Source organism: Macaca thibetana, chromosome X (genome assembly GCF_024542745.1).
Source record: "Macaca thibetana thibetana isolate TM-01 chromosome X, ASM2454274v1, whole genome shotgun sequence".
Lineage (NCBI taxonomy): Eukaryota > Metazoa > Chordata > Mammalia > Primates > Cercopithecidae > Macaca > Macaca thibetana.
Genome location: NC_065598.1, coordinates 12,326,711 through 12,353,347, shown reverse-complemented (window position 1 = coordinate 12,353,347; position 26,637 = coordinate 12,326,711). Strand labels below are relative to the sequence as shown.

The 26,637-nt window shown below is 41.2% G+C and overlaps 1 protein-coding gene across 2 annotated transcripts in view; it reads right to left on the bottom strand.

Moving 5' to 3' along the window:
- PRPS2 (phosphoribosyl pyrophosphate synthetase 2) overlaps nt 1–10,056 on the bottom strand; it is a 33,983-nt gene extending 23,927 nt beyond the window's left edge. Inside the window, exons 1-2 of one of the 2 annotated variants that reach the window (XM_050777279.1) lie at nt 9,719–10,056; nt 1,960–2,152 (exon numbers count right to left, since the gene is read on the bottom strand). In XM_050777279.1, the coding sequence (XP_050633236.1) occupies nt 1,960–2,152; nt 9,719–9,840 (315 nt within the window). In that variant the 5' untranslated portion in view covers nt 9,841–10,056. The remainder of the gene's footprint in view (nt 1–1,959; nt 2,153–9,718) is intronic. The other variant, XM_050777280.1, reaches the window with a different exon arrangement.
- Nucleotides 10,057–26,637: the final 16,581 nt, after the last annotated feature.

The window sequence follows — 26,637 nt, the reverse complement described above, 5'->3', positions numbered from 1 at the left end:
AAAGGAGCTATATGAAGAGCTAGTGGGAGGATACAGCTTCATAGCAGTGCATGTGACCTAAGGTTTTGGCTGCCCAAGGTCAAGTTTAGATCATAAACACACACACACACACACACACACACACACACACACACACACACAAAATCTATCAGTGGTCTAATACAGTGGTTGGCAAACTGTGGCCTATAGGCCAAATCCAGCTAGCCACCAGCCACCAGTCACTTGTTTTGGTACTGCTTGTGAGTTAATAATGGCTTTCACATGTTTAAATGGTTGAAAAAATTCAAAATAATATTTCAAGGCACGTGAAAATAATATGAAATTCACATTTCAGTGTCCATAAATAAAGTTTTATTGGAACACAACCATACCCATTCATTTACATATTGTCTATTGCTCTTTTTGAAGTACAACCAGAGTTGAGTAGTTGCAACAGAGACCATATAGCCATTTACAGATAAAAGATGTGGACCCTTCTAATTAGATTTTAGGTGAGAAATTAACTCATTGGCCATCTTCAAGACAGGGAATGGAAACCATGACTTGAGGAGGCTGGGATTAAAATTCAGGGGGACTTTGGTATATGAATTCAAATTTATAAAGGGATTTTTTTCAAATATGAGGGGATCTTGTGTGCTACTTCAGAAATCTGTGTTGTTTCAGAAGTGAATTATGGAGATAAAAAGCAGCATATTGGGGAAAACTTCTCTTGCACTGAGTTACCAAATCAGAGAACAGCCGTGTGTCTTGCAAACTGGCAGGATTCTCTGAGCCCAGCTGAACATCTATCTATCCATAAATTATGGAACGTACAACAGCTGGGAATTGACCACTGTAGTAGGTCAAACAATATCCCCCTAAAACTCATGTCCACCCGCAACTTCAGCATGTGCCCTCATTTTGGAAATAGGGTCTCTGCAAATATAACCAATGTAAAGATGAAGTTGAGTTCATTCTGGATTAGGTTAGGCCTGAAATCCAATGACAGTGTCCTTATAAGAAACAGAGAAGAGACACAGGGAAGAGGCCAGGTGAAGAGAGAGGCAGAGACCAGAGTGATGTAGCCACAGCCAAGGAATGCAAGGAGACACCAGAAGTTAGAAGAAGTGAGGAAGCATCCTCCCTTACAGACTTCAGAGGGAGCGTGCCCCTGTCCATTCCTTGATTTCACACTTCTGGGCCTCTGAAACTGTGAGGGAAAAATGTCTGCTCTTTTAAGCCATGCAGTTTGTGTAATTTCTTATGACAGCCCTAGAAAACTAATACAATCTCCTTCAAAGTTCTTCTCAACCTCCGATTTCTCTGTTGCTCTCAAAGGCAAAGGCCAATCAAATTTTCTTCAATTTTTTTCTAAAGACTCACAGAGCCTCCTCTGACGCTAATGTTGTGGAAAACATAATTCAATGATACTATTTCTACTCTTTTTAAAAGGTTAAAAAGAGATCATGGGTTTTTTTTTTTTTAATTAAACTTTTTATTTTGGGGGAATTGTAGATTGACATGCAGTTGTATAAAACAACGCAGAGATCCTGTGAACCTTTTACCCAGTTCCCTGTGGTAACCTCTTGTAAAACTATAACACAGTATCACAGCCAGGACCCTGAAATTGATACAATCCAGTGATCTGATTCAGATATGCTCCAGTTTGACTTGTACTCTTATGCATGTGTGTGTGTGTATTTAGTTCTATCCACCACCACAAAGACATACAACAATTTCATTATAACAAGGACAATAATGGTATTTTAATACCTGCAAAAATATGCATTACCTGTTTATTTGAATATTAACGTCAGGGTAGGTTCAAAGCCAAACCTTCAACAAACGAAATGAGGAAGCATATTTACTTGATCATCAAAGGAAAAAGCCAACATTTTCCAGATAATTCTAATCAAATGGATAAATGAGGAAAAACAACATTGACAGTGGCCCAGAGCAGGTTTCTAGGGCAGGACACACCTCTCCTACCTTGTCCTTTTTATCTTGTCGGGCATATGGGAAACACGGGATCACAGCAGTCACCCTGGATGATGACGCGATCTTGCAGGCATTGATCATGATAAGGAGCTCCATCAGGTTGTCGTTAATTTCCCCGCAGCCACTCTGGATGATGTAGACATCTTCCCCTCTCACACTTTCACCAATCTCCACGCTAGGAAAAGAAAACTGCCATCGGTTAATATTGAAGCATATTTGCATCTTGGGCATCCCTGAGACCACCCCCAGGTTTGGTGATCACCAGGATGACTCATAGGACTCAGCCTAATAGTTGCACTCATGGCTGTGATTTATTGCAGGGAAAGGACACAGAGCAAACTCAGCAAAGGGAAAAGGTGCATGGGGTGAAGATGGGGGAAAGAGGGTGCAAGCTTCCAAGACTCCTCCCCAAGGGGAGTCAGAGGTAGAGCTTAATGCCCCAGTAGTGAGCTGTGACAACACATGTGAAGGGCTCTCCACCAGGGAAGCTGCTTAGAGACTCAAGTCCCAGGGTTTGTATTGTGGGCTGGTCATATAAGCACCCTCTGCCTAGCACATACCAAAATGTCAGACTCACAGGCATTCAGCATGAACCACATTGTTTATCAATTGTTTAAGAGTTTATGCAGTGAGCCATTCTTACTGGGAAACGGTGGGTACCCTTGCAAAATCTAAGCTCCCAGAGGCCAGCCAAGGGCCAACCTTGCAAACAGGCCTAAGTCTCAGGCCTGCTATGTTAACTCTTTTCTGCAAAATACTATATTTAGTTTTAGTTTTTTATTAAAGTTATACAGTCATATTGCTTAAAAAATTCAAACCATTCTGTAAGACTTATAACAGAGAAAGTGCCCAGAGGCCACCAATTTCAACTCTTGATAGGGTTTTTAGATATTTTCCTTCAAGTCTAGCTAATATGTGTGTATTGCTGTGTCTTGATTTTTCATTTTAGGCAAAAATGATGAGGATTGAACTCTATTTCCATTCAGTTCCATCACTTGCAATGCAAACTTCCCATCTCGCCATCGTCCCAATACAGATCAATATACACATTAAAGATTGACTCTACGTTTTTAACTGCACAAATGCTGCTCAGAGCTCTGCCATGCAATAAACTTAAACGAATGTTTATATTTTCTTTTCATGCACATCTTTTCTTTCTATTTTCCCTGGAGGTCATTCTCTTACCTTTTTGTCTGCTAAGTTTTCTGAATCCTGAATCCAGATTCCACCCTAAACCCTTCACTAACAATCAAAATCTCCCAAGGTCAGAGGCCTCAAGTCCCATCTGCATTTCATCATCTTGCAGGCATCCCTCCCAGGGGTGGCAGGCCTGGGTTATCTCTCTGCCTGTGCACAGCTGCCATCCGGGGATCCCCTGCCCCCTCTCCTGCACTCCATTTGCCATTTTCTGTATCCTCTTTCTTGGTATACTTCCTTGTTTTGCTGGTTGGCATCCTCACATAGCTTCTGGAGAAAGAGTAAATAGCAGCTAAGTTTTTGAAAATTGCATGTCTGGAAGTTTCTGTATTTCCAGGTACAGAATTCTGGATGTCCAACATGAGAGGGAGAGCCAGCTCATCCCTGGTATATTCCTTTGATGGGAAGAAACAGAAAATAGTGCTGTGTGCTCAGGCACGTCCTTCGCAGAGCTCTGCATCCAAACCAAGACGATGGTCAGCTCTGCTATGTTTTGAAAGGGGAAATTTCTTTCAATGATTGATATTATTTGGAACAACTTGAGCATAGCATGAATTTCGTGTCTTCTTATGCACAACCTCTTATCCCGAGACTGCAGAAAACTGCACTGCACCCAGCTGAATGAAGCCACTTAGAAATACACAAACATACCCATGTACACACCTCAAGGACAACGAGCCACACTCATTCACATTTGGTGTCACAACTTTTCACGTCATTTCAGAGAACCCTAAACCTCAGGCATTTTTCAATGGAAAATCCCATCTCTGTCGTAGTATTTATGTAATTTTTTTTTTCTCACTTTGTTGCCCAGGCTGGAGTGCAGTGGTGACATCTCAGCTCACTGTAACCTCTGCCTCCCGGATTTAAGTGATTCTCCTGCCTCAGCCTCCCGAGTAGCTGGGATTACAGGTACACACCACCACACCTGGCTAATTTTTGTATTTTTAGTAGAGACAGGTTTTGCCATGTTGGCCAGACTGGTTTCGAACTCCTGACCTCAAGTAATCCGCCCACCTCAGCCTCCCAAAGTGCTGGGATTACAGACGTGAGCCAATGCACCCAACCGATATTTTTTGAACATGTAATACATGTCAGTGTTTTATCATTTTGATAGGATCCCTAATCCGAAATTCTGAAATCTGAAACTTTGAGTGTCGACATCATGCTCAAAGGAAATGGTCATTGGAGCATTTTGTATTTTGGATTTTTGGAGATTTGGAATGCCCAACCAGTGAGTACAATAGAAATATTCCAAAATGCAAAAAATAAAAAATAAAAATTTAAAAATCTGAAATACTTGTTGTCCCAGGCATTTCTGATAAGGGATACTCAACCTGTATAACATTCCTATGATTTTTTAATGGGTCACTGAGGAAGTTTTTAAACGTTATGTCCCTAACCCCATTTTTCTCATAAGCCCTGTGGTTTTGGATTGCCTGATTTTGCATAGCGTGGTAATTTTTAGGAATACATATGTCACGTTACAGCAGAATTGTCTGTAAATGTATTCATCCCAAAATGAAATATTTTAAAATTACAAATGAGGAACATGAATAATTATCCTTTTCCCTTCTCCTGCTATCAGATACTCAATACAATTGTTTTCTTAAAAGAGTCAAATAAGGTCGGGTGCAGTGGTTCACACCTGTAATCCCAGCACTTTGAGAGGCTGAGGTGGGCAGATTACCTGAGGTCTGGAGTTCTAGACCAGCCTGACTAACATGGAGAAACCCCATCTCTACTAAAAAATACAAAATTAGCCAGTGTGGTGGTGCATGCCTGTAATCCCACCTACTCAGGAGGCTGAGGCAGGAGAATCACTTGAACTCAGGAGGCGGAGGTTGCAGTGAGCCGGGATGGCACCATTGCACTCCAGCCTGGGCAACAAAAGTGAAACTCCGTCTAGAAAAAAAAAAAAAAAAAAGAGCCAATTATACCTAATGAAAATTTAAAAACAGGCTGGGCATGGTGGCTCATGCCCATAGTCTCAGCTACTTGAGAGACTGAGGCAAGGGGATTGTTTGAGCCCAGGAGTTCTAGTCCAGCCTGGGCAATGTAAGCAAGACCCCGTCTCTAAAAAAAATTTTTAAAGGAAAATAAAAATAAAGTTTTTCAAGTTGACATGTTGTGAAAATTGTTTTGATAACATTCACACATCTTCTTGCATGCCTTCTACTATGGATGAAAATATGCCAACCTCACAGGATGAGAGGGACAGAAAGAGTTCTATGTGCTTCCTCCTATTTCAAGATCTAAGGAGCTAAATCTAACTGCTTTGTGAACATTACATCAACTATGAGATGAACTTAATTTGGAAATTGCTGTGGTTTAAATGTGTTCCCTAAAGTTCATGTATTGAAAGCTTAATCCCCAGTATAGGAATATTGACAGGTGAGACCTTTAAGAGGTGATCAGGTCATGAGGGCTCTGTCCTCACAAATGGATTAACGTCATCATTGCTATAGTGTGCTCACTATCTTGAGAATGGGTTTATTATATTAGCAAGTTTGGCCCTCTTGCTGTCTCTCAAATGTGCTCTCTTTCCCTTCCACCCTTCTGCCATGGGATGATGCAGCAAGAATGCCCTTGCCAGATGCCAGCCCCTCAATATTGGACTTCCCAGCCTCCAGACCTATGAGAAATAAATTTCTTTTGTTTATAAATTAGCCAGTCTCCGGTATTCTGTTATAGCAGCACAAAATGAACTACAGCAGAAATCAAGTACAGTATTATATAGCTGAGAGGTCGACAAAACACAGCACACAGGCCGTTTTTCTATGGCCTGTGAGTTAAGAATGGCGTGGTGGGCAGAATAATGGCCCCCTAAAGATGTCTACATCCTAATCCTTTGAATATGTGAGTTTATATGGCAAAGGGGAAATAAGTTTGCAGATGGCATTCAGGTTGCTCACCAGCTGACCTTAACATGGGGAAATTATCCTGGATTATTTAAATTGGCCCATTGTAATCACAGGGCCCTTAAAAATGCAAGAGGGAAACAGCAGAAGCAGGGTCAGAGCAACATTTTGTTGCTGAAATTGAAGGTGGAAGAGGCCAATAGTGAAGGAATGTGGGCTGCCTCTACAAACTGGAAAAGGCACGGGAACAGATTCTCCCCTAGAGCTTCAGAAGACAATGCAGCCCTGCTAACCTGTGACAGACATTACTGAGGCAAGGGGATTTACAGAACTGTAAGACACAGCAGCAACAGAGACTACGCGTGCTAGCACTGCCTAAAATATTTACGATTTGGCCCTTTACAGAAAAACTTTGCCAACTCCTGGTCTTATGACGTTTATCCCACAAGATTAGATTCTTTGGCCTGTTTTTCCTCAGGAACCTCAATTCTCATATGACTAGCAGTCCAGGGGAGGACAGAGAATATCATCACCATGGCAACTTTTCCCCTAAAGCTAGTCCTGCTTCTACTCAAAAAGATGATCATGACTACCTTTATTCTAGGTCTTTAAAAAATTGTGGCCAGAAGGCAGCATCCATTTGCTGTTCCGCCAGAGGATCTTTATTGACCCCCAAATAAAAAGGCTGAAAAGCATCACTGACTCAACAATAAACTGGCATGGTAACTAAAAGATAGCCACAGACTCTTAACACTTTTCCCATCAAGGAGCAGGGTCTAGTATCCCGCCCTTGAATCTGGGAGGGCTCTGTACTTGCCCAACAGCTTATGACAGAAATTATGATACACCAACTTTCAAGCCCAGTCCTTAATGGACTGGTGGCTTCAATGTCCTGTCTTTTGGAACATGTGCTCTTAGAACCCAGCTTCCATGCTATAAGGAAGCTCAAGCAGCCCCATGGAGAGGTCTACAGGAAGAGGAGCTGAGGTTCCTAACCAAGCTCCTGGGCAAAAGCTAGTAACAACTTTTGCTACCAGTTTTTACCAGTCATGTGAGCCATCTTCAAGAACCCTCCAGCCCCAGTTAGCCACCTCAGCTGTGACCATATGGGACAAAAACAAGTTTTCTTCACTGAGCCCTTCCCAAATTGCAGATTTGTAAGCCAAATCAACAATTACTGTTTTAAGCCATTAAGCTCTTTATTTATTACATGGTAACCGATAACCTCGTATAACTTTGTATAACCTTGTCTCACAGTATAGCTTAAGATTCTGCCAGCAGGTTAACTGACCAGGGTAAAATGTTACAACAGAGACATCTAGACACCTGCTGTCCTAAGATGTCACCATGGAATTTCCATGGTCTATAGTGAAGCTGGAGCGGACCTCTCCCTGCATATCTGAAATGATTTAGGGATGAGAAGGTAAAATTAGAAGGCTCTATGTTCAGTTAGGTAGCGTATAAAAAATGTAAAATGGGAGGATTGATGGCCAGGAGACAGCAAACCAGATTTCTGATTCTAGTTCAGTGACAGAGTCAAGAAGGGGCCCTTACATGAACTGAATGAATTTTGTCTTCCTTTTGCCCTTCAGTTTCTCCTCTCTACAATCACACAGTTAAAAGCTGGATTCCTAGCACAGTACCCAGTCCAGAGAGGGCTGTTTATAAAAATTAAGCTCTGTACTTGTACAGTTCATGGAAAAGAGAAAAATCAGGCAGTGAACCTTTTATATTCTATATATTAAAAACATAAAATGTAGCTATATAGGCAATTCCCAAACTTCATGCTGAGTGGTTTTTGAGGCCCCACAATTTCTAATTATCAAGTGATGGTTATAAAACACCAAAAACGAAATAAAAGTGAGTCTGCTTTATATTTGAACCAAATGTATAAACAATCATACCTCAATGTCTGAGTGAGTTTTGCCCAACGGCACATGCGGTATTTTTAGGAGAAACTCAACACTGACTTAGCAGTGAACTGATCTAGATTAACCATGCTCCTTAGCAAAAGATCATGCAGCACTGAGTACATGGAAGGGCAACATACTTGCTTTCAAAATTTACTTCACCACGAAATTTCTCCTTTACTCATATGACAACACCTTCTGAACAAAAACTATTCTTCTCATGTTCCTAAAGCGACTGAAAGTTGAACAAGACTGGCAAAATATTGCAACACTCAAACCTAGCTCTATCTTTCTCCAGAGCCCTAGACCATCCTCTCAGACTTCTGCATTAAACACTGCAGAGCGGAATTCTTTAGCCAAAGTCCACCTGCCACTCATTCACAATGTTTCTTCACTTATATTATCATCGGAGCCATAACTGGAATTTGCCACCTGGAGGAAGTCACATAAGATTCACATATCCTAAAAAGCCGACTTGCCAAAAAATAGTACCTTTCCCATCAGTATTAACATAACTCCTCATTAAGAAATTTTTGCCTGACCCCAAGTCATCAAGATTTTCTCCTAGAAATTTTATAGTTCTAGATTTTACACTTAGGTCTATGATCCACTTCAAAGTTAATTTTTACAAATGGTGAAAAGTATGGATGGAATTTCATATTTTTTGGGCATATGGGTGTCCAACTGTTCTGGCACCATTTCTAGAAAATGCTGGTTAAATTGGATCTTTGCCAAAGATGGAAAAATTATCAGTAACTGTGGACAGTTAACGGTACTAGATATTGGAGGAAGAAGGGGGAAAAATGAGACCAATTTGAAATGAGTCAAGGAGCTGTGTGGACTCAGGCAGGTGGACAAAGGAGCCCCCCAGGTCAGCTTCCGAGGATGGCCACCACCTGACCCACAGGCAGAGGCGACCACTTCTCCTGGGCTTGAGAAATGGGTGTAAGTTACAGTCGAATCACGGCATTGTTGCTGTACACAGCAGAGTCCCAGAACAAGAAGGAAGCTGAAAGTCCATCATCTTTGAAGCAGCAAGAGTAGTGGGAGCAGAGGGGAGCCCAGCACGTGCGCTCTGGGGTTCTCACAGTCTTTCAAACCTTGGCACAACTCCACGCTCTGGATAACGCAGTGGTCTGCGCCCTGGCTGCTCAGGAGAGTCAACTGGGAAGCTGTAAAATCGCTGATCCTCCGCCCGTTGGATCAAACCCTTGGGGGCAGGTGGGGGAAGCAGCGTTCAGACCGTCCCCAGGTAAACCCACTGTGCAACCGGAGTTGGGGACGGGAGAAACCTTTAGTCGCACGCACTGGTCTGAGGTTCAGCTTTGCAGGGACGCGGAAACTGGGACCAGCCAACCCTGGACGTCCCTCCACCGCGCGCTGACCCGATGCGGTTCCCGCCCGCTTCGCCCACTCTCTCCCCGACGGTCTGTGACCGCCCAGACGTCTCCCTTCCGGGATGGGGACGCCAGGCCCGGCAGCGCCGCTGGGAGGCCGGGAGCGGCTTGGGACCGCGGAGTCGCCGCGGTCCCAGGACCGAAGGCCCTGCCGCCGGGGGTACAGCCGGGGCGCGCACCGGGACGCGCGGCGCCCGGCCTCGGCTTCTTCGCAGGCGATGGCGCGGGGGCGCGGAGGCCGCATTGCCACCGTCCCGCCCCGGAAGGGGGAGCGCGGCGGCCGCGGAGGTGGCCCGGGCAGGCGCCGGCCCCCAACCCGGCCCCGCAGCCGCGTGCCCAGCGCTCTCCCTAGCCCGGCCGCCGGCGTGGCCCCCACCTGGTCTCCTGGTTGCTGAACTTCTTGGTGACCACCTTGCCCAGCTCCAGGCCCAGACGGTCGGCCACGCGCTGGGACAGGTCCTGATGCGAGCTGCCGCTGAACAGCACGATGTTGGGCATGGTGGGGCGCGGGACTCCGAGCGGCGCGCGGCGGCGGAGGAGGTGGCGGAGGCGACAGCGACAGCGACGCGGGGGGCTGCTGCTGCGGGAGCGGGAAAGCGCGGCGGCTAGATGTAGGGAAGGGGAGGAGCGGAGGGGGAGGAGCCAGAGGAGGAGCTGGAGGGGGCCGAGAGGGAGGAAGAGCGGCAGTGGAGGGGGAGCTGGAAAGTGCCAGGGGGCGGGGGCACAGCCCTGGCAGCAGTTTTGGACGCCCTGGGTGGTCCTGAAGCCCGAAGGTGTCCTTGCTCCGCGAGAGAGCTCCGAGCCTCATTCTTGACCTTCCAGACCTGCCTCGCGGGTAGAGCCAATGAACCGCGGTTAGCTGGGCTCAGAGGGAGAGTTCGGGACGGGGCGGGGGGCTGGGGGGATCCCTCGAGGTGCTTCGCAGCCCGGAGCGACTTCCCACCCCGGAACATCGCAAATCCAGTGTGGGCGACTGGTGTTCAACTATGGCAAGGGTCTGCAAACTACAGTCTATGGGCCAGATCGCGAGAGCTCCCTGTGTTTGTACCAGAGAGCTAAGCATCGTTTTCATACATGAACATTTGCACTTTATGTGATGATAGCAGACACCGCCTTTGAACTCCAATGAAGAGAAATATCCCCCCGACAAAAGAATTCCTTTTCTCTTATTAATAGATGTGGGTTGCAAATAATTGTACTCAAATATTACTGTATGTTGGATTATATCAATAAAAACATTGTGACAATTTTTTTTCTCTTGTTATGTAAGTTCCTACGTAATATCTTCCCTTTTGTTGCTTGGTCTGCAAAACGTAAATATTGGCCATGTGGTCCTTCATAGTTCAAACTTGATGACCCCTGAACTACAGTTGCCCCCGCGCCATGTGTCCTTAAAAAAATCCAGCCACTATGTGAGTCCTCATCACAGGCTGAGGGGAAGTGTTGCTCTTGATGGCTCACTGGATCAGACCAAGTCCCCCAGATTCACCATTTTTCGGTAGATGTGATGGTCCTTGGGCCACTTCACAACCTTCCGCCTGTCGGATGCTCAAGGGCCCGATCCCAGGAACACAGATCTCCCTAGACAGTCCAGCTCAGTCCCTCCACATCCCTGGAGTCAGGGCCTCCTTCCCCTCTTTCCTGCTAGAAACCAGCAAAAAGGTTTTCTCAAGATGCCAAATGCAGTACCAGAGCCAACTTCAGGATGCAAACCAAGTGTAAGAGAAAGGAAACCAGTCCCTGTCTATAGAGGGCTGGTTGGTGATGCTGGTCACAGTTTCACACTCCTCAACAAAGGCTGATTCAACCGGGTAGATAAATGGCTTGGTTTTACTAATGTTTGCCAAGAACTGGCTCTCCATCAACAGCAAAGCCCACTTGCAATTGGGTTGTAGCCTACACTAATCAGACTTCATAATGGGATTTGGGAGATTGCTGGGGTGATTCGTATCATTGGGATTTTTCATCTGGGTCCTTGTACTTTGCAAGGAAATTACTTTGCATATCGAGTGTTTCTTGTAAACTTTTGTATCTGCCAACCTATCAAAAAGTTATCTAAACTAACAATTTTAGCAACATTTCTGGCCCTTTTTCATTCCGTCTAGAGATGTGTATGTGCCCTATTATATGAGAAAACAAACAAAAACCCCTATCTGCAATGGTTTATTATCTATGTATTTCACAGTTAATTACCATAGCAATGAGATTTATACTTGACCACTATGTTTAAAATTTTTATTGAGTGAGTCTGCTAATGTAGTTATATTTAAACTCTTCTAATAAAATTTACTATCAGCAAATTACTATAATTTTTATATACTTAAAATTTCTCTCATAGATAAAATTGACTAATAATGGATTCCTCTAAATATATACATGCTCTTCTCAAAGGGAAAGTGGCATCCTCTTAGCATGATGGGGCTGTGGTTCTTTGGTAACACAGAACCAAAGCTGATGGACTATAAAACAGTAAAAGCTAAAGCCCCTGGCCTTTGGGTGGGTAAATGGCTGCAGATTTGGAAGCTTGGATTGAATTGTGACAAACCATGGCCTTGATAGCACCAAGGAGAAACAATATCTCAGTTGGGGCATCTAATACAATGATTGTTGGTTCAATAGTTTGATGAGTTACTCTGCTTAAATGCTGAATGTAAACAAGGTGAAATGTGCCATTGGGGTTGATGAGAATACTAATGGGAATCATTGAAAAATCATCATGAGTCACAGACTGTTCAGAAAGCTGTCACTTGTAAATGAGTAGCTACAGATGATTTTATTTAAGTGTGAACACTTTCTCTCCCAAGTGCCTTTATACTTGATCAATAGGAGCCAGGTTGTGGGAAACGTTGGTCTAGAGCAGGTTTCTGAACCTCAGCACAACTGATATTTAGGCTGGGTAATTCTTTGTTGTGGGACTGTCCTGTGCATTGCAGGATGTTTAGCAACCTCCCTCGCCTCTACCCACTAGATGCCAGTAGCACCTATCCACCACTGTGACAACCAAAAGTGTCCCCAGACATTGTCAAATGTCCTACAAGGGGCAAAATCACCACAGGTTGAGAATCACTAGTCTGAATGAACCCCTGGCACTTCTCTCCTCCATGTGGGCCTTTCCTCGTGGTTGCTTGGGCTTCCTTACAGCATGGCTGCAAGGTTCCAAGGAGTGTTCTAAGAAGGTAAGTCTCAATGAGCAAGTGCTTATCAAGCCTCTGCTTTTATCTTGCTTGCTAATGTCTCATTGACCAAAGCAAGTTACATGGCCAAGACCAGCCGTCAACATGGTATGGGACAACAAAAGGACAAGAGTACTGTCCACCAACTGTCTACCACAGTGCACTTCTTGAACAATATTTGAAGTTGGGGAGCCTCTGGAAAAGAGGAACACTTGTTCAAAGACCCAAGACTTAGAAGAGAAAAAGAACATATACTCTGTGCATATGTGATCCAGGTCTCAGACTGTTTATAAAATATACATTATCTTAAGATGAAATGTTAGTTTAAAAAATAAAAATGATGAGATATTTTCCATTGTTGATTTCTATCTTCATTGACTCATGGATAGAGATTAATGGTAAAACAATGATTTGAATTTATGAACAGTTTCACGTCTTCTATTTCCTACATCATCTGGCCAAGTTCTTTGTATGTAGTAAGAAGTCTAAGTATTTGCTGAGTGAATTTATCCCTGACTATTTTAGGGCTAAGAAATGGAAGAAATGGCCCAAAGACACATGGCTAGTTGAAAGCAGCAAAGAAATTAGAATGTGGATCTTCTAGCCCAGTCCTTTTCTCTCTAGAATGGTACTGTCCAAAAGAAATGTAATGATTGTTTCCTATATGATGCTATGAAAAAATTTTAAACTTTTTTTAAAGAAATATAATGCAAGCCACATATGTAATTTATATTTTAGTAGCTGTATTTTAAAAGAATATAAAAAACAAGTGAAGGTAATTTTAATAATACCTTTAACCCAATATCCAAAATATTATCATTCCAACATGTAATCAACATAAAACATATTAATGAGCTATTTTGCATTTTTTGTATCAAGTCTTCAAAATCCAATATAGATTTTACACTTAGAGCACATCTTAATTTGGACTTGCCATATCTGAAGTGCTCATCAGTCACATGTGGCTGATAGTTGCTGTATTAGAACAAGAAGTTCTAGAACACTAGTTCCTAAGAGCAATGCCAAGACACTCTGACATAACCTTTTTCTTGTATGTTTTTATTAGGGGTGTGGCAAATAATTTATAACTTATTATGAAACACTAACATTTACAAACAATTTATTTTAAAAATAAGTCAAAATAGATTCAACTTTAATTCTGTATTAATAACATTTTCACTCATAATCAAGTATTTTTTCTAATTTTTATTTCTAAAACTTTACCTTTTACTTCTATTGTTTAAAGAAAAATTCAAAAACAGAGATGAAAATATAATGAACACCCATGTACCCACCACCTAGATTTTGTAGCTGTCAAAAATTTCCCATGTTTGCTTTATCTATTTTTATCTAAACTATTTTAAAGTAAATTACAGATGTTATATATTCACATCTAAATTATTTAGCCTGCATATATCTGTAAAAAGATAAAGACATATCACCATATGCAAACATTAATTTAAAATTGATCAAAGACCTAAATGCAAGAGCTAAAACTATAAAACTCTTTCTTTTTCTTTTTTTTTTTTTTTTTTTTTTTTTTTTTTTTTTTTTTTTTTTTAGCAGAATCTCACTCGATTGCTCAGGCTGGAGTGCAGTGGTGTGATCACGGCTCACTGCAGTCTCGACCTCCTGGGCTCAAGTGATCCTCTTGCCTCAGCCTCCCGAGTAGCTGGGACTGCAGGTGCACTCCATCATACCAAGCTAATTTTTGTATTTTTTGTAGAAATGGGATCTTTATAAAAAATACAAAAATGTTGCCCAGGCTGGTCTCAAACTCTCATGCTCAAGTAATCCACCCTCCTTGGCCTCCCAAAGTGCTGGGATTATAGGCGTGAGCCACCGCACCCAGCCTAAAACTATGGAATCCTTAAAAGAAAACATAGATATGAATTTTCATGACTTTGGATTAGGCAAATATTTCTTTAATATGACATCAAAAGCACAAGCACCACCAACAAAAATATATAAACTGGACATCAAAATGAAAAACTTATGCTTCAAAGGATACCATCAAGAAAGTGAAAGAAGTCCAGGCATGGTGGCTCACGCCTGTAATCCCAGCACTTTGGGAAGCTGAGGTGGGCAGATCACGAGATCAGGAGTTCGAGACCAGCCTGACCTACATGGTGAAACCCTGTCTCTATTAAAAATACAAAAGAAATTAGCCGGGCGTGGTAGCACGCACCTGTAATCCCAGCTACTCAGGAGGCTGAAGCAGGGGAATCACTTGAACCCAGGAGGCGGAGGTTGCAATGAGCCGAGATTGCACCACTGCACTCCAGCCTGGGCGACAGAGCAAGACTCCTTCTCAAACAAAACAAAACAAAAAAAAAAAAGAAAGAAAGAAAGAAAGAAAGAGAAAAACAACCCAAAGAATGGGAGAAAATGTTTGCAAATCATGTATCTGATGAGGGTCTTGTATCTAGGATATATAAAAAATGACCACAACTCAATAATAAAAAGACAACCAAATTTTAAAATGATCAAAGGAGACTGCACATGAATGTTTATAGCAGCTTTATTCATAATTGTTAAAACTTCAGAGCAACCAAGATGTCCTTCAGTAGGTGAATAGACAAACTGTGACACATCCAGACAATGGAAAGCTATTCAGCACTATAAATAAATGAGCTATTATGTCGTAAGAAGACATGGAGGAAACCTAAATGCATATTACTAAGTGAAATAAACCAATCTGAAAAAGCTACAGACTGTAGTATTCCACCTGTATGACATTCTGGTAAAAGCAAAACTGCAGAGATGGTGAAAAGATCAGTGGTTGTCATTGGCAAGAGGGGAAGGACGGATGAATTGGTGGGGCACAGAGAATTTTTAGGGCAGTGAAACTACTCTATGATACTACTATGGTGGATGCATGTCATTACATATCTGTTGAAACTCATAGAGTGTACAATATCAAGAGTGGACCTTGATGTAAATTATGGACTTTAGATGATAATGACGTGTCAATGTATGTACATTGATTTTAGTTAGTAGGAGAGGCTGTGCGTGTGTGTGGGCCGAGAATATATGGGAGGTCTCTGTACTTTTCACTTAATTTACTGTGAACCTAAAACTGCTCTAAAAATTTAATCTTTTAAAAAATGAAAAATATGTGGGCAAAAGATCCGGTAGACATTTCTCCAAAAAAGATATCCAGATGGCTAATAGACACTTGAAAAGAGGCCAGCGCCATGGCTCACGCCTGTAAATCCCAACACTTTGGGAGGCCAAGGTGAGTGGATCACCCGAGGTCAGTAGTTTGAGACAAGCCTGGTCAACATGGAGAAACCCTGTCTCTACTAAAAATACAAAAATTAGCCGGGTGTGGTGGCAGGCATCTGTAATCTCAGCTACTTGGGAGGCTGAGGCAGGACAATTGCTTGAACCCATGAGGCGGAGTTTGCAGTGAGCCAGGATTGTGCCACTGCACTCCAGCCTAGAAGACAGAGTGAGACTCTGCCTCCAGAAAAAGAAGAAGAAGAAAAAAAGATAGTCTTCATAATTAGCCATCAGAGAAATGCCAGTGAAAACCACGAGGAGATGCCACTTCATACCCACTATGTTGGCTGTGATAAAAAAGAGATAATGATGACAAATGTTGGTGAAAATGTGGAGAAATTGGAATCCTCAGACACTGTTGATGGGAATTCCAAATGTTGCAGCTGCTTTGGAAAAGTCTGGCAGTTCCTCAAATGGTCAGAGTGACCATATGAGCTGGGAATTCCACTCTTAGGTATATACTCAAGAGAGTTGGAAACAGGCATTCAAATGAATAGTTTACATGAATGTTATCAGCAGCGCTATTTGCAATAGCCGAAAGATGAAATCAACCCAGATGTCCATCAGCTGATGAGTGGATAAACAAAATGTGGTCATCTGTACAATGAAATATTATTTAGCTTTTAAAAAGAATGAAATTCTGATATGTACTACAGAAGCTTTGAAAACATTATGCTAAGTGAAGAATACAGACACAAAAGACCACTTAGTGCATGATTCCATTTACATGAAATGTTCAGAATAGGAAAGTCTATATACAGAAAGTAAATCAGGGTTTGCCTAGGGTTAGTTAGAGGGATGGGAAGATGGAGGGATGGCAGGGCTAAAAGCAAAAGGGTATGGGATTTCTTTGGGGTGGTAATAAAAATGTTTTAAAATTGTTATGATGAATGCACAACTCTGTGAACATACTAAAAGTCACTGAATTTTACACTTTAAGTGGGTGAATTGTATGATATATAAATTGAATCTCAATAAAGCTCTTAAAAGGAGAGATAAAGACATTTTTCTTTATGATTCCAAGACCATGATCACATCTAACATACTAACATGTCAGGTTGTCTTGATATAATATTGAGATAGATCACCGGTTTAAGGTGCTGACAGCCTTGTAAGCCTCCATTATAAGCCTGCATTTTAGCCTTGTAAAATGCAAACTTTCTAATTCTATTAATCTTTGCTGTGTACAATATTAGCCGGAATTCTTCAGTACAAAAGAGCTTCCCTTCGTCTTCTGGGCTACTTGATTACCCTAAAATAAGGTTTGTACTAGAGAAACAAGAGAAAAGTTAAATTTTCTTCCCTTTCATTACCACTTTCCAGAATCAGAAGTTTGGTTTTTGAACACTGTTTTCCATGGAAAGGAATCAAGTATTCTTGCGATTTGACCAATTCAAGGTCTGGATCAGGAACGGACGAAGTGAACCAGAACATCTTGTCTCAGATATAGCAAAGATGATGGGGAATACGTCAGAAGGATAAAGGTGCCAGTTTAAAATGATTACTATTGCCAGACATGGTAGCATATCTATAAACATGGTGACTCGGAGGCTAACACAGAAGGATCTCTTGAGCCCAGGAGTTTGAGGTCAGCCTGGGCAACATAGTGAGACCCCCATCTCTCAAAAGCAAAATTAATTAATTAAAAAGTGGCTACTATTGATTAAAGGTAGGACAGTGTGAACATCAAAAATTAATGCAACTTTAGTTGCTTGAAATGTACCAAATATGTAAAAATCAGTGAGTCCATAGTGATACTCAACAGAATGAAAACCTGAACAAAAACAAAACTCGCTTGAATTCAGTGAAGATGAATATTAAACTAGCTTCTTTCTGTGAAAATTGGTCATTAAAGCTTTCTTCAGAGGCAAGGTGAAGATGTAATTACACTGATTTCTCTTGGTAATTCCATGTAATCTGATGCTGCCAAGGGGAATGTCCTTTTCATGCAGGTTGTATCAGTCACTTCTAGAAATAAGATCAAAGATCTGGTGCCTTCAGTCAGCTTAAGATAGCTGGATACTGCATATGTAATTCAAGCAGAAGAGGGGTCAAGGCCAGATAAGGAGCACAGGAATCCACACCCAGGATGCAGATGGAAGAGGAAGGAAATTTTGTAATAGTGGACATGGAAGATTCTTAAAGGGGGTAAAGGATTTGCATTGCGGAGGAGGAGGCGGGATAATATTCTGATGTACATGAAGAAATTGAAATTAGGCTGAGCTTAACTTTGGTGTGAGTGTCTAAATTAAGCAAGGGTCAATAAAAGCGAGTTGTCTCAAATCCTTTCTGGAATAAGGTAGCAATTAAGAGAAGAAATAACAATATTGTGTATATATATAGCACTTACTATGGCAGGGCTTTGCAGCAACCCTATGAGTTCAGTTTTATTACTCTCATCCCCATTTCACAGGTAGAGAAACTGAGAAACAGAGAAGTTAGATAACTTGCCCAAGGCCACACAGCTACATAGTGGAGCCAAGCAGCTCTTTACCACTACTCTCTCCTGCTCCCCACTTCACTCTCCCATGTAAGTGTGAGCAGTTGAAGAAGGCTTTCAATTAGAGATAAACGTAGTGTATAAAGAGCCCTTCTCCTTCCTTGTGATAATGTTTTCTACTTCTAAACAATCCCGGTAACACAGTCTTGATAAGGATTATCCCACCTCGCCAAGAAATGTTGGGATGCCTCCAAGCGTGACCCTGGGCTTTCTTGTCTTTATTCTTTCTACAAACTCTCCTTGATGTCATCCAGGCCCATGACTTAATCTTGATGACTTTCATGTTTGTATCTTCAGCTCAGACCTCACACTTGAGGTCCAACTTGAACATACAACTCTACAACAGGGGTTGGCAAGTTATGGCCCATGGGCCAAATCCTGTCTATAACCCATTCTTGTAAATCAAGTTTTACATATTTACACATTCATTCATCTACATATTGTCTGTGGCTGCTCTTGTGCGACTAGGACAGAGTTGAGGGGTTGTGGTAGAGACTCCATGGCCTTCAAAGCCTAAATATTGACTATTTGAACCTTTAGAGAAAACACTGGTCTTCTCCAATGGGAAGTCTTCATGCTCTTGGTCCAGCCTGCTCTTCCCTGAGTACCTGGCACCTCCAACCACTCAGTTAATCAGAGGCAAAATGTGTGAATCACCCTCGATTCTGTCTTTCCTGTCACCCTCCCATCCTAAGACTGTTGATTCTGTTTGCCAAATCTGGACTTCTCTCCATCGCCATGGCCACCAGGCAGCCCCTGCATCAGCCTCCTTGAACCCTCAAGGAGGGCTCTCTTCTAAAGATCTTTGTCTCCCTCTAATCCCTTTCTATACCACAATCAGAATGATTTTTTACATTTTTTATTATTTTATTTTATTTATTTATTTTCTTGGAGATGGAGTCTCGCTCTGTCACCCAGGCTGGAGTGCAATGGTGCGATCTCGGCTCACTGCAACCTCTGCCTCCTGGAATGAAGCCATTCTCCTGCCTCAGCCTCCCAAGTAGCTGGGATTACAGGTGCCTGCCACCATGTCCAGCTAATTTTTGTATTTTTAGTAGACACGGGGTTTTGCCATGTTATCCAGGCTTGTCTCAAACTCCTGACCTCAGGTGATCCACCCGCCTCAGCCTCCCAAAGTGCTGGGATTACAAGCATGAGCCACCGCGCCCAGTGTGACTTTTTTTTTTTTTTTTTTAATCAAAGCTAATGAATTACTCTTCTCCTTAAAACCTGTAGATGGCCTCCCATAATACTCGTTAATTGGCCCTGCTTAACCCTCCGAGTTCATATCACCTTCCCCCACTGACCTTCAGCTTCTCTCCTCTCCTTTCTAAGATGCACAGAACCTGTCTGGCCATGGGAACTTTGCACATGCACCTTGCTCTCTCAGAAAACTCAAGATGGCTCCTCTATCACAGGCTTGGTTCATTTAATCTTTTAGTCTCAGTTTACAAAGATCACTTCTTTAACTTCCCTCTACACAACAATTCTCTGTCCTCCCCCAACCCCCAGCTCAGTTTTCTTGATCTCATTACTCTGTCTGTTGATTGCCCTCATAGTATTTATCTTCATCTGTAATGATCAATTTGCTGCCTTTAGTTGCATGTTGAATATCTTTGCCATTGGTGACTAGAACATAAATAACGTTAGGTCAGGGATTGGATCAGTCCTGGTCATAGCTTTATCCTCAGAGTCTAGCACAGAGCTAGCCAGACAACAAATACATGCAGCTTTGTGGGTCAGCTATAGGGTCTTTGTTACAACTACACAAGTCTTCAATGGTAGCACAAGTAAATGATTGGGTGCGGTGTGTTCCAATAAAACTTTGTTTATAGACATGAAATTTAAATTTCATTTAATCTTAATGTGCCATGAAATATTCTTTTGGTTTTTTTCCCCCAGCCATTCAAAAATGTAAAAACCATTATTCGCTTGAAAGTTGTATAGAAACAAAGCTTCTGTGATTTGGCCTTAAGTAGTTTGTCAATCCCTCATCTAGCATATTGCTTGGCAGAGTCTCATAATTTTTTCAAATAAAGAAGGCATGCAAGCAAGAACTTCAAAATTAGAAATATTCTCCAACCGATTTTCCTTATATTAGAAATCAACGTGAACCATGCAGATAGCAACCAAGAGTTCATTAATATCTGGCATCTTCCTAAACACCCACTTCTCTTTACGTTGTGCAGACAAAGTCACTCTCATAAATAACCCAGATATGGAAAGGAATTAGTATTCAGTGACTCTCAGAAACTTTTTAGAGTAATAAGGAATAACTCTAACAAAGCATGCCTTTCTGTTCATTGTATAATAAGGTACACACACACACATACACACACACACACACACACACACAGAGCTAACTTTTTCAATTCTACCATTGGTTTTTTTGTTCTCTGGATTCTGAATTATCTCAACCTTTTTCTTCTCTTCCCTGAGAATACTGAGGCACTTTTCCTTCAAGAAACTGGTAGTAAACCAGAGAATAGTGTTTGCATGTATGTGTTCTTAGTTTTCTTATTCTTGACTTAGATCTTTACCACCATTTTCTGTTCCCACCATCATCAAGTCTTTAGGACTGTGATGGTAACACTGTTTCTCTTTATTCTCCTACCTTCAGTATCTTTTGCTCCCCACGGATCAGAGGTGTCAGCTAAAAAAATACAAATTGCTTATTCTACCTAATTAATTTAGCCAAGGTAGTAGAGAAATGTTGAAATCAATATTTTATTGGTGTTTATTTTTTTTAAAAAACTGTTTATTTCAAAAGCTAGTGTTTTTTTTTTTAAAAAAAGAGAAAACGAATAATTTTTGAAAACATTTTTTTTTTCTTTGAAAACAGACCTCTAAAGGAGGTGAAAGAGTTTGGCATGTACTTTCTGATGGCTTATCATATATAAGAATCTGATTGATGACCATAGATTTTTAACCAAAAAAAGTTCTTTTCCATGAATGCCAACTTACCATAACAACTATCTACATATCAGTTCTCAAAAGCATGACGTAATTTTCTCGATCTTTTAAAAGAAGAATTATGTGACCTTATTCAGGCTTGAAAAAGCCTCAGCTCAAGTGTCTTTGGGGAAAAAGCCACACTTAGTAAATGATTAACTTGCTTGGCATTTCTTCAAGGTCACTCCGTCATAGATAAGAGGACTGTGCCAGCCACCATCAGGATTTTAAGATCAAGCACATTTCTCTCTACTATTTAGACCCTCATTTCCAGATACCTTAAAGGAAGCCAATGAGATACATTTAATAAACATTCATATTGTGTGAAATACAAATAAATATAAATTGTATCAGTTTAATATAGAAAAAGGTTGCTTGTTTATTCAATAATTGATGGGATCCCAAGAAGGGAACATGAGTTCCTACTGTGTGCCAAGCTCCTTGTCATAGATTCACCTTTCATTCCCACAATAACCCTGTCGGATAGTATTTCACTAGTACAGATAAGGAAACTGAGGCTCCTGGATAGTGATGCATCCAAGGTTACCTAGCAAGTAAGAAGTGTGCAAGGATCCAAACTCTCTGTTTTCTGTTTATAAGTTTGATTTTTCATATTGAAACACAGAAGATAATTGCTTACTCTTCTCTATTGGATAGGGCGAACTGTCCCTAGGGAACCAGTGGGTTTCTAGACATCTGATGATAGACCACGGGTGACAATAAATATATTTACAACTGGAATGGGAGTAAAATTAACATAAAAATCAATACACATATAAAATTATAAACGTCCTCCCTCTTATTCTCTAAACTGAGCTATACCAATCCAAAACTGCTTACCAAGTAATCTAAGTTGTAACATATTGCTCATTGAATATTCTAATAATTTCTAAATCATTTCTTGATTTTTAGAAATTGTTGCTGCTCTGTTTTGTTCGACACAGCTATGACCAGATGAATGATGCCTCTGTCTGAGCTATGATTTGATGCAAGGTGCCAAATCCAACTCATCCAATGATGTCCCCCTTAAATGGAGTGTCATTAGGGCCCCAATGCCAGCTCTTGGATTTGTTGCTGCTCAGGGGCCACCAGGATGAGTACCCAGGTCTCAGCTGGCTGAGCCTTTGTATATGAGAACTTTCTACATGGCATGGACTCCAGAACTATGGCTCTGCAAACCATGGGGCCACCAATGTCCCCTGATCCAGCCTGCTCTGTTCCCCCCTTCCGAACACCAGCGCTAGGCTCCCTACATTGGCACCACCCCCATGTCCCATGACCCACCTTTGAAGCTGTTAGAGGGTCATGTCCCATGACCTGTGCCATGTCCCACGGCCCGCCTTTGAAGCAGTCAGAGGTAACATCTTATCTAATCAGCAGAGAATATATGTTAAGAGTAACAATACTATTTTTCAGTGCTGAATTTACTTTCAGTTTCTGATGAACCAACAGCAAATTAATAAAAAATATTTTCCTGCCAATTTTCCTAGCTGGTATGTTAATATATTTAATATTTTTATAATTTTCTGAGTCACACAGCTACCAGAAGATCATATATCATCATTGGTCATCATGACATTCAGTGACATGGCAATTACCTTAAACTAACAAGTTCATATTATAATGCAAATTATAAGTTGTTTTTACCACTAGTAACAATTGCTATTTTACTATTTACTGATTCATATAGAAATACATACTTTTCAGGTTGAAACTTATAAAATCACTGATGTTCAACCATTTTTAACCTACAAAAACAGTAGTTTCATATGGTCCCACCAGATAGTTCTAACAACTTGAGTGGCAGTACTGGGTTATACCTGTGGAATATACTCTGATTTAGACAATTATACTTTTCTCTTCTTGGCCAGTGGTTCCCAGCCAAGGGGCAATTTTGCCTGCCAAGGGACATGTGACAATGTCTGGAGACATTTCTGTTTTTCACAGCTTGGGAATGTTACTGGCATCTAGTGGGAAGAGGTCAGGGTGCTGCTAAGACATCCTACAATGGATAGAACAGTTCCCACAACAAAGGATGATTCAGCCCCAAATGCCAATAGCACCAAGGTTGGGAAGCCCTGCTATAGGCAAATTGTACAGACTAAATGGCCACATGTGTATATGTGTCATTGTGGTTTAGAGTTCTCTCCCTTTCATTTTCATCTAGACCTTTATTTGTGCTTAACTTTTGCTTGTAAATACCTTGTATTTTGTTAACTGTGATCCTCAGCTGAGGGGAGGCTAATTTAAAATTAGCAGCTGGGAAAATAGTACACCATAGATGAGTAAAGAAACCTTACTGTGATTGATTTTACAACAACATTTAAGTAAAGAGAAAATAAATGAGCAATGTCATTGTCTACTCTCTCTACATGAAATTCAGGTTTGTAACAGTTTGCTCTCCTTTTCTTTCAGATTTTCACCTAAATCCTCCCCTCCCATACCCTCTGACTTGCTCACATTGGTTTACCGATTGCCTTAAGGTATCTCATTCTTTCTGGCATTTTTACTCCCCGCTCTTCTGTCCCCAATTCCATGCCTGGACCTAGTTGTGCATTCTTCTTTAGTTACTGTAAACTTACTATACTTACTATGGTGATGTTCACAGAGAACTTGCTTAATGTGTGTTTTATGATTTAATTGATGGGCCATATTTCACACATATAGTTCTATATAGTTTATTTTAACCTAAACTTTTTATTTTGGAATCCTTTTAGATCTGTAGAAAGGCTGCATAGATGGTGTAGTTTCTACATGTCTTTCACTTAGTCTCTCCCAATGTTAACCTCTTACACAACCACAACACATTTGTTGAAAGTATGAAACGAACATTGGTTCAATACTATTAATGGAACTCTAGACTTTATTTAGATTTTACTACTTAACCACTGTAGTCTTTTTTTCTGTTCCAGGATCCAATCCAGGATCCTACATTGCATGTAGCATAGAGGTTTATTTCTTTGATATTTCCTTTAAAGAAGAGTGTTTGAAAGAATGACATTGGTCTCAATTTCTATTTTGGGGAGAAATGCAACCCTGAAGAAAACATCATACTCTATGCCACACCCCAGCCTGTAGTGCGTCCCCCAGGCTGGAGTGCAGTGGCGCAATCTCGACTCACTGCGACCTCTGCCTCCCAGGTTCAAGCAATTCTCCTGCCTCAGCCTCCTGAGTAGCTAGGATTACAGGCATACACCACCACACGCGACCAATTTTTTTTTTTTTGTATTTTTAGGAGAGACAGGATTTTACCACGTTGGCCAGGCTAGTTTCAAACTCTTGACCTCAAGTGATCCGCCCATCTTGGCCTTCCAAAGTGCAGGGATTACAGGCATGAGCCACTGTGCCTGGCCAGGTTATTAACTTTTAAAATATAGAAAACTCCATATAAACACCAAATCTTGGACATCTCTTGAAAAACCAGAAGATCTGGGAACATAGATCCTGCCTGCACATGTAGCCATAGTTGTCTGCCTCTGGGTAGAGGCTGCCCCCTTTTCCCGGGGCAACATTCTCCTCTCTGCCATCTGCCCCAGTGGTCTCTATTTTCTGCCCATGGAAACCAAACGTCGATTGTCCTATCCTCAAGACTGTGCTTGGGTTTGCTGTTAGACCATGCCCTAAGCACACCTTTCCATTTGTTCTGTTGGCTCTTCTAGGTGTCTGATTTTGCTTGTATGCCTCTCAGCCTTAGGACTCATTTAAATTAGAGGGCAAATAGCTGCCTGTCTCCAATTAACCTGGGCCTACAATGCAGATCAGGGCGTGCATGGGGCTGGAGAAATTTAATTATCCTCCTGGAGAGGGAGTGTGCTTTTACTGTTGAAGAGAAAAAACCAAAGAGCATATCAAGTAGGTCTGTACAAATGTTGCCTTAAGATGGAGGCTATTCTGAAGCTCTTGATCCTGAACTAGGCTCAACAGAGCATGGCCGGCAGCGTTGAGGTCAGGGATAGAGACCCACGTAGTCAAAGGACTTGCACTCTTCCACATGGCAAAGTATCTGCTTCTTGCCTTGTATTTTAGAGAATTAAAGAAATTTACAATTTTAAAATGAATAATGCAGCCCTAAGAAAACAAGTAACAGTGGAATTGTCTAACTCTAGATTTATGTTTCAGATGCTGTTGGTTGGAAATTTTCTTTTTCATATAAATTGTAACCACATGTGGCTTGAGATTTGCTGGTTTAGCTTAACCTCCCAAATAATACTTATTTTAGAAATATGTTTATATTTCCATTTTCTTCTGGAGAAAGGTTTTTATTGTATCATCATTGTTTTGGTATTATTCTAATTTTTATTGTGCATTAAAAAAAACACATCTTATTTTATTTTTTGAGACAGGGTCTCACTCTGTTACCCAGGCTAGAGTATGGTGGTACGACCTCAGCTCACTGCAGCCTCTGTCTCCCAGGTTCAAGTGATTCTCCAGCCTTAGACTCCCGAGTAGCTGGAATCACAGGCACACATCACCACACCTGGCTAATTTTAGTATTTTTTTTGTAGAGATGGGATTTCACCATGTTGCCCAGGCTGGTCTCAAACTCATGAGCTCAAAGCCATTCACCCACCTTGGCCTTCCGAAGTGCTGGGATTACAAGTGTGTGCCACAGCGTCCAACCTATTGTGCATTTTTCCTATATTTTGGAAAAATTAAAGTATGGGAAGTGTATCGGTCTCATGGCAAAGCATCTGGAATGGAAAGAACTAGAACTTACTATTTTAACCTTTGGAAATAGAGCAACTTCCAGAGAACTTGTCTTTCTAAAAGTGAAGGAAATTTAAGAATATATTTCTTCTTGATCAGTTTATTGAGTGTGTGCTGAGAATCTGTATTGGTAATTTTTATTTTTGGAAAAAAAAACTTCCAAAACAATTTGGCAGTTTTGAATGAAAGATGACTGTATGCAAATCAAATGTTCAACTATTAATAAGTTAGTGTTTGAGGGCAATTACATTTCAAAGATGTAAAAATCAAAAGAAAAAATTGGGAAAAAGTTTGAAGAGAGAAATAAGGTGTTTTCTACAATATTTTCTTTCCATAACCCCAAACCTTTTAATAAAAGAGAGCAATTTGAATTGTGCCTGTTATTTAGAAAGATGATAAAATAGCCAGTCTCATATATATGTGTGTATATATATATATTATTTTATTTTATTTTATGTTCCGAGATACATGTGCAGAATGTGCAGGTTTGTTATATAAGTAAACGTGTGACAAGGTGGTTTGCTGCACCTATCAACCCATCACCTAGGTATTAAGCCCTGTATGCATTAGCTATCAATCCTGATGCTCTCTCTCCCACTGGCCAGTCATATATTATGATCCAGCTTTCTTCTGGGAAAAAAATTATAAAACTATACTTATCATATTTGGCTCTAATAT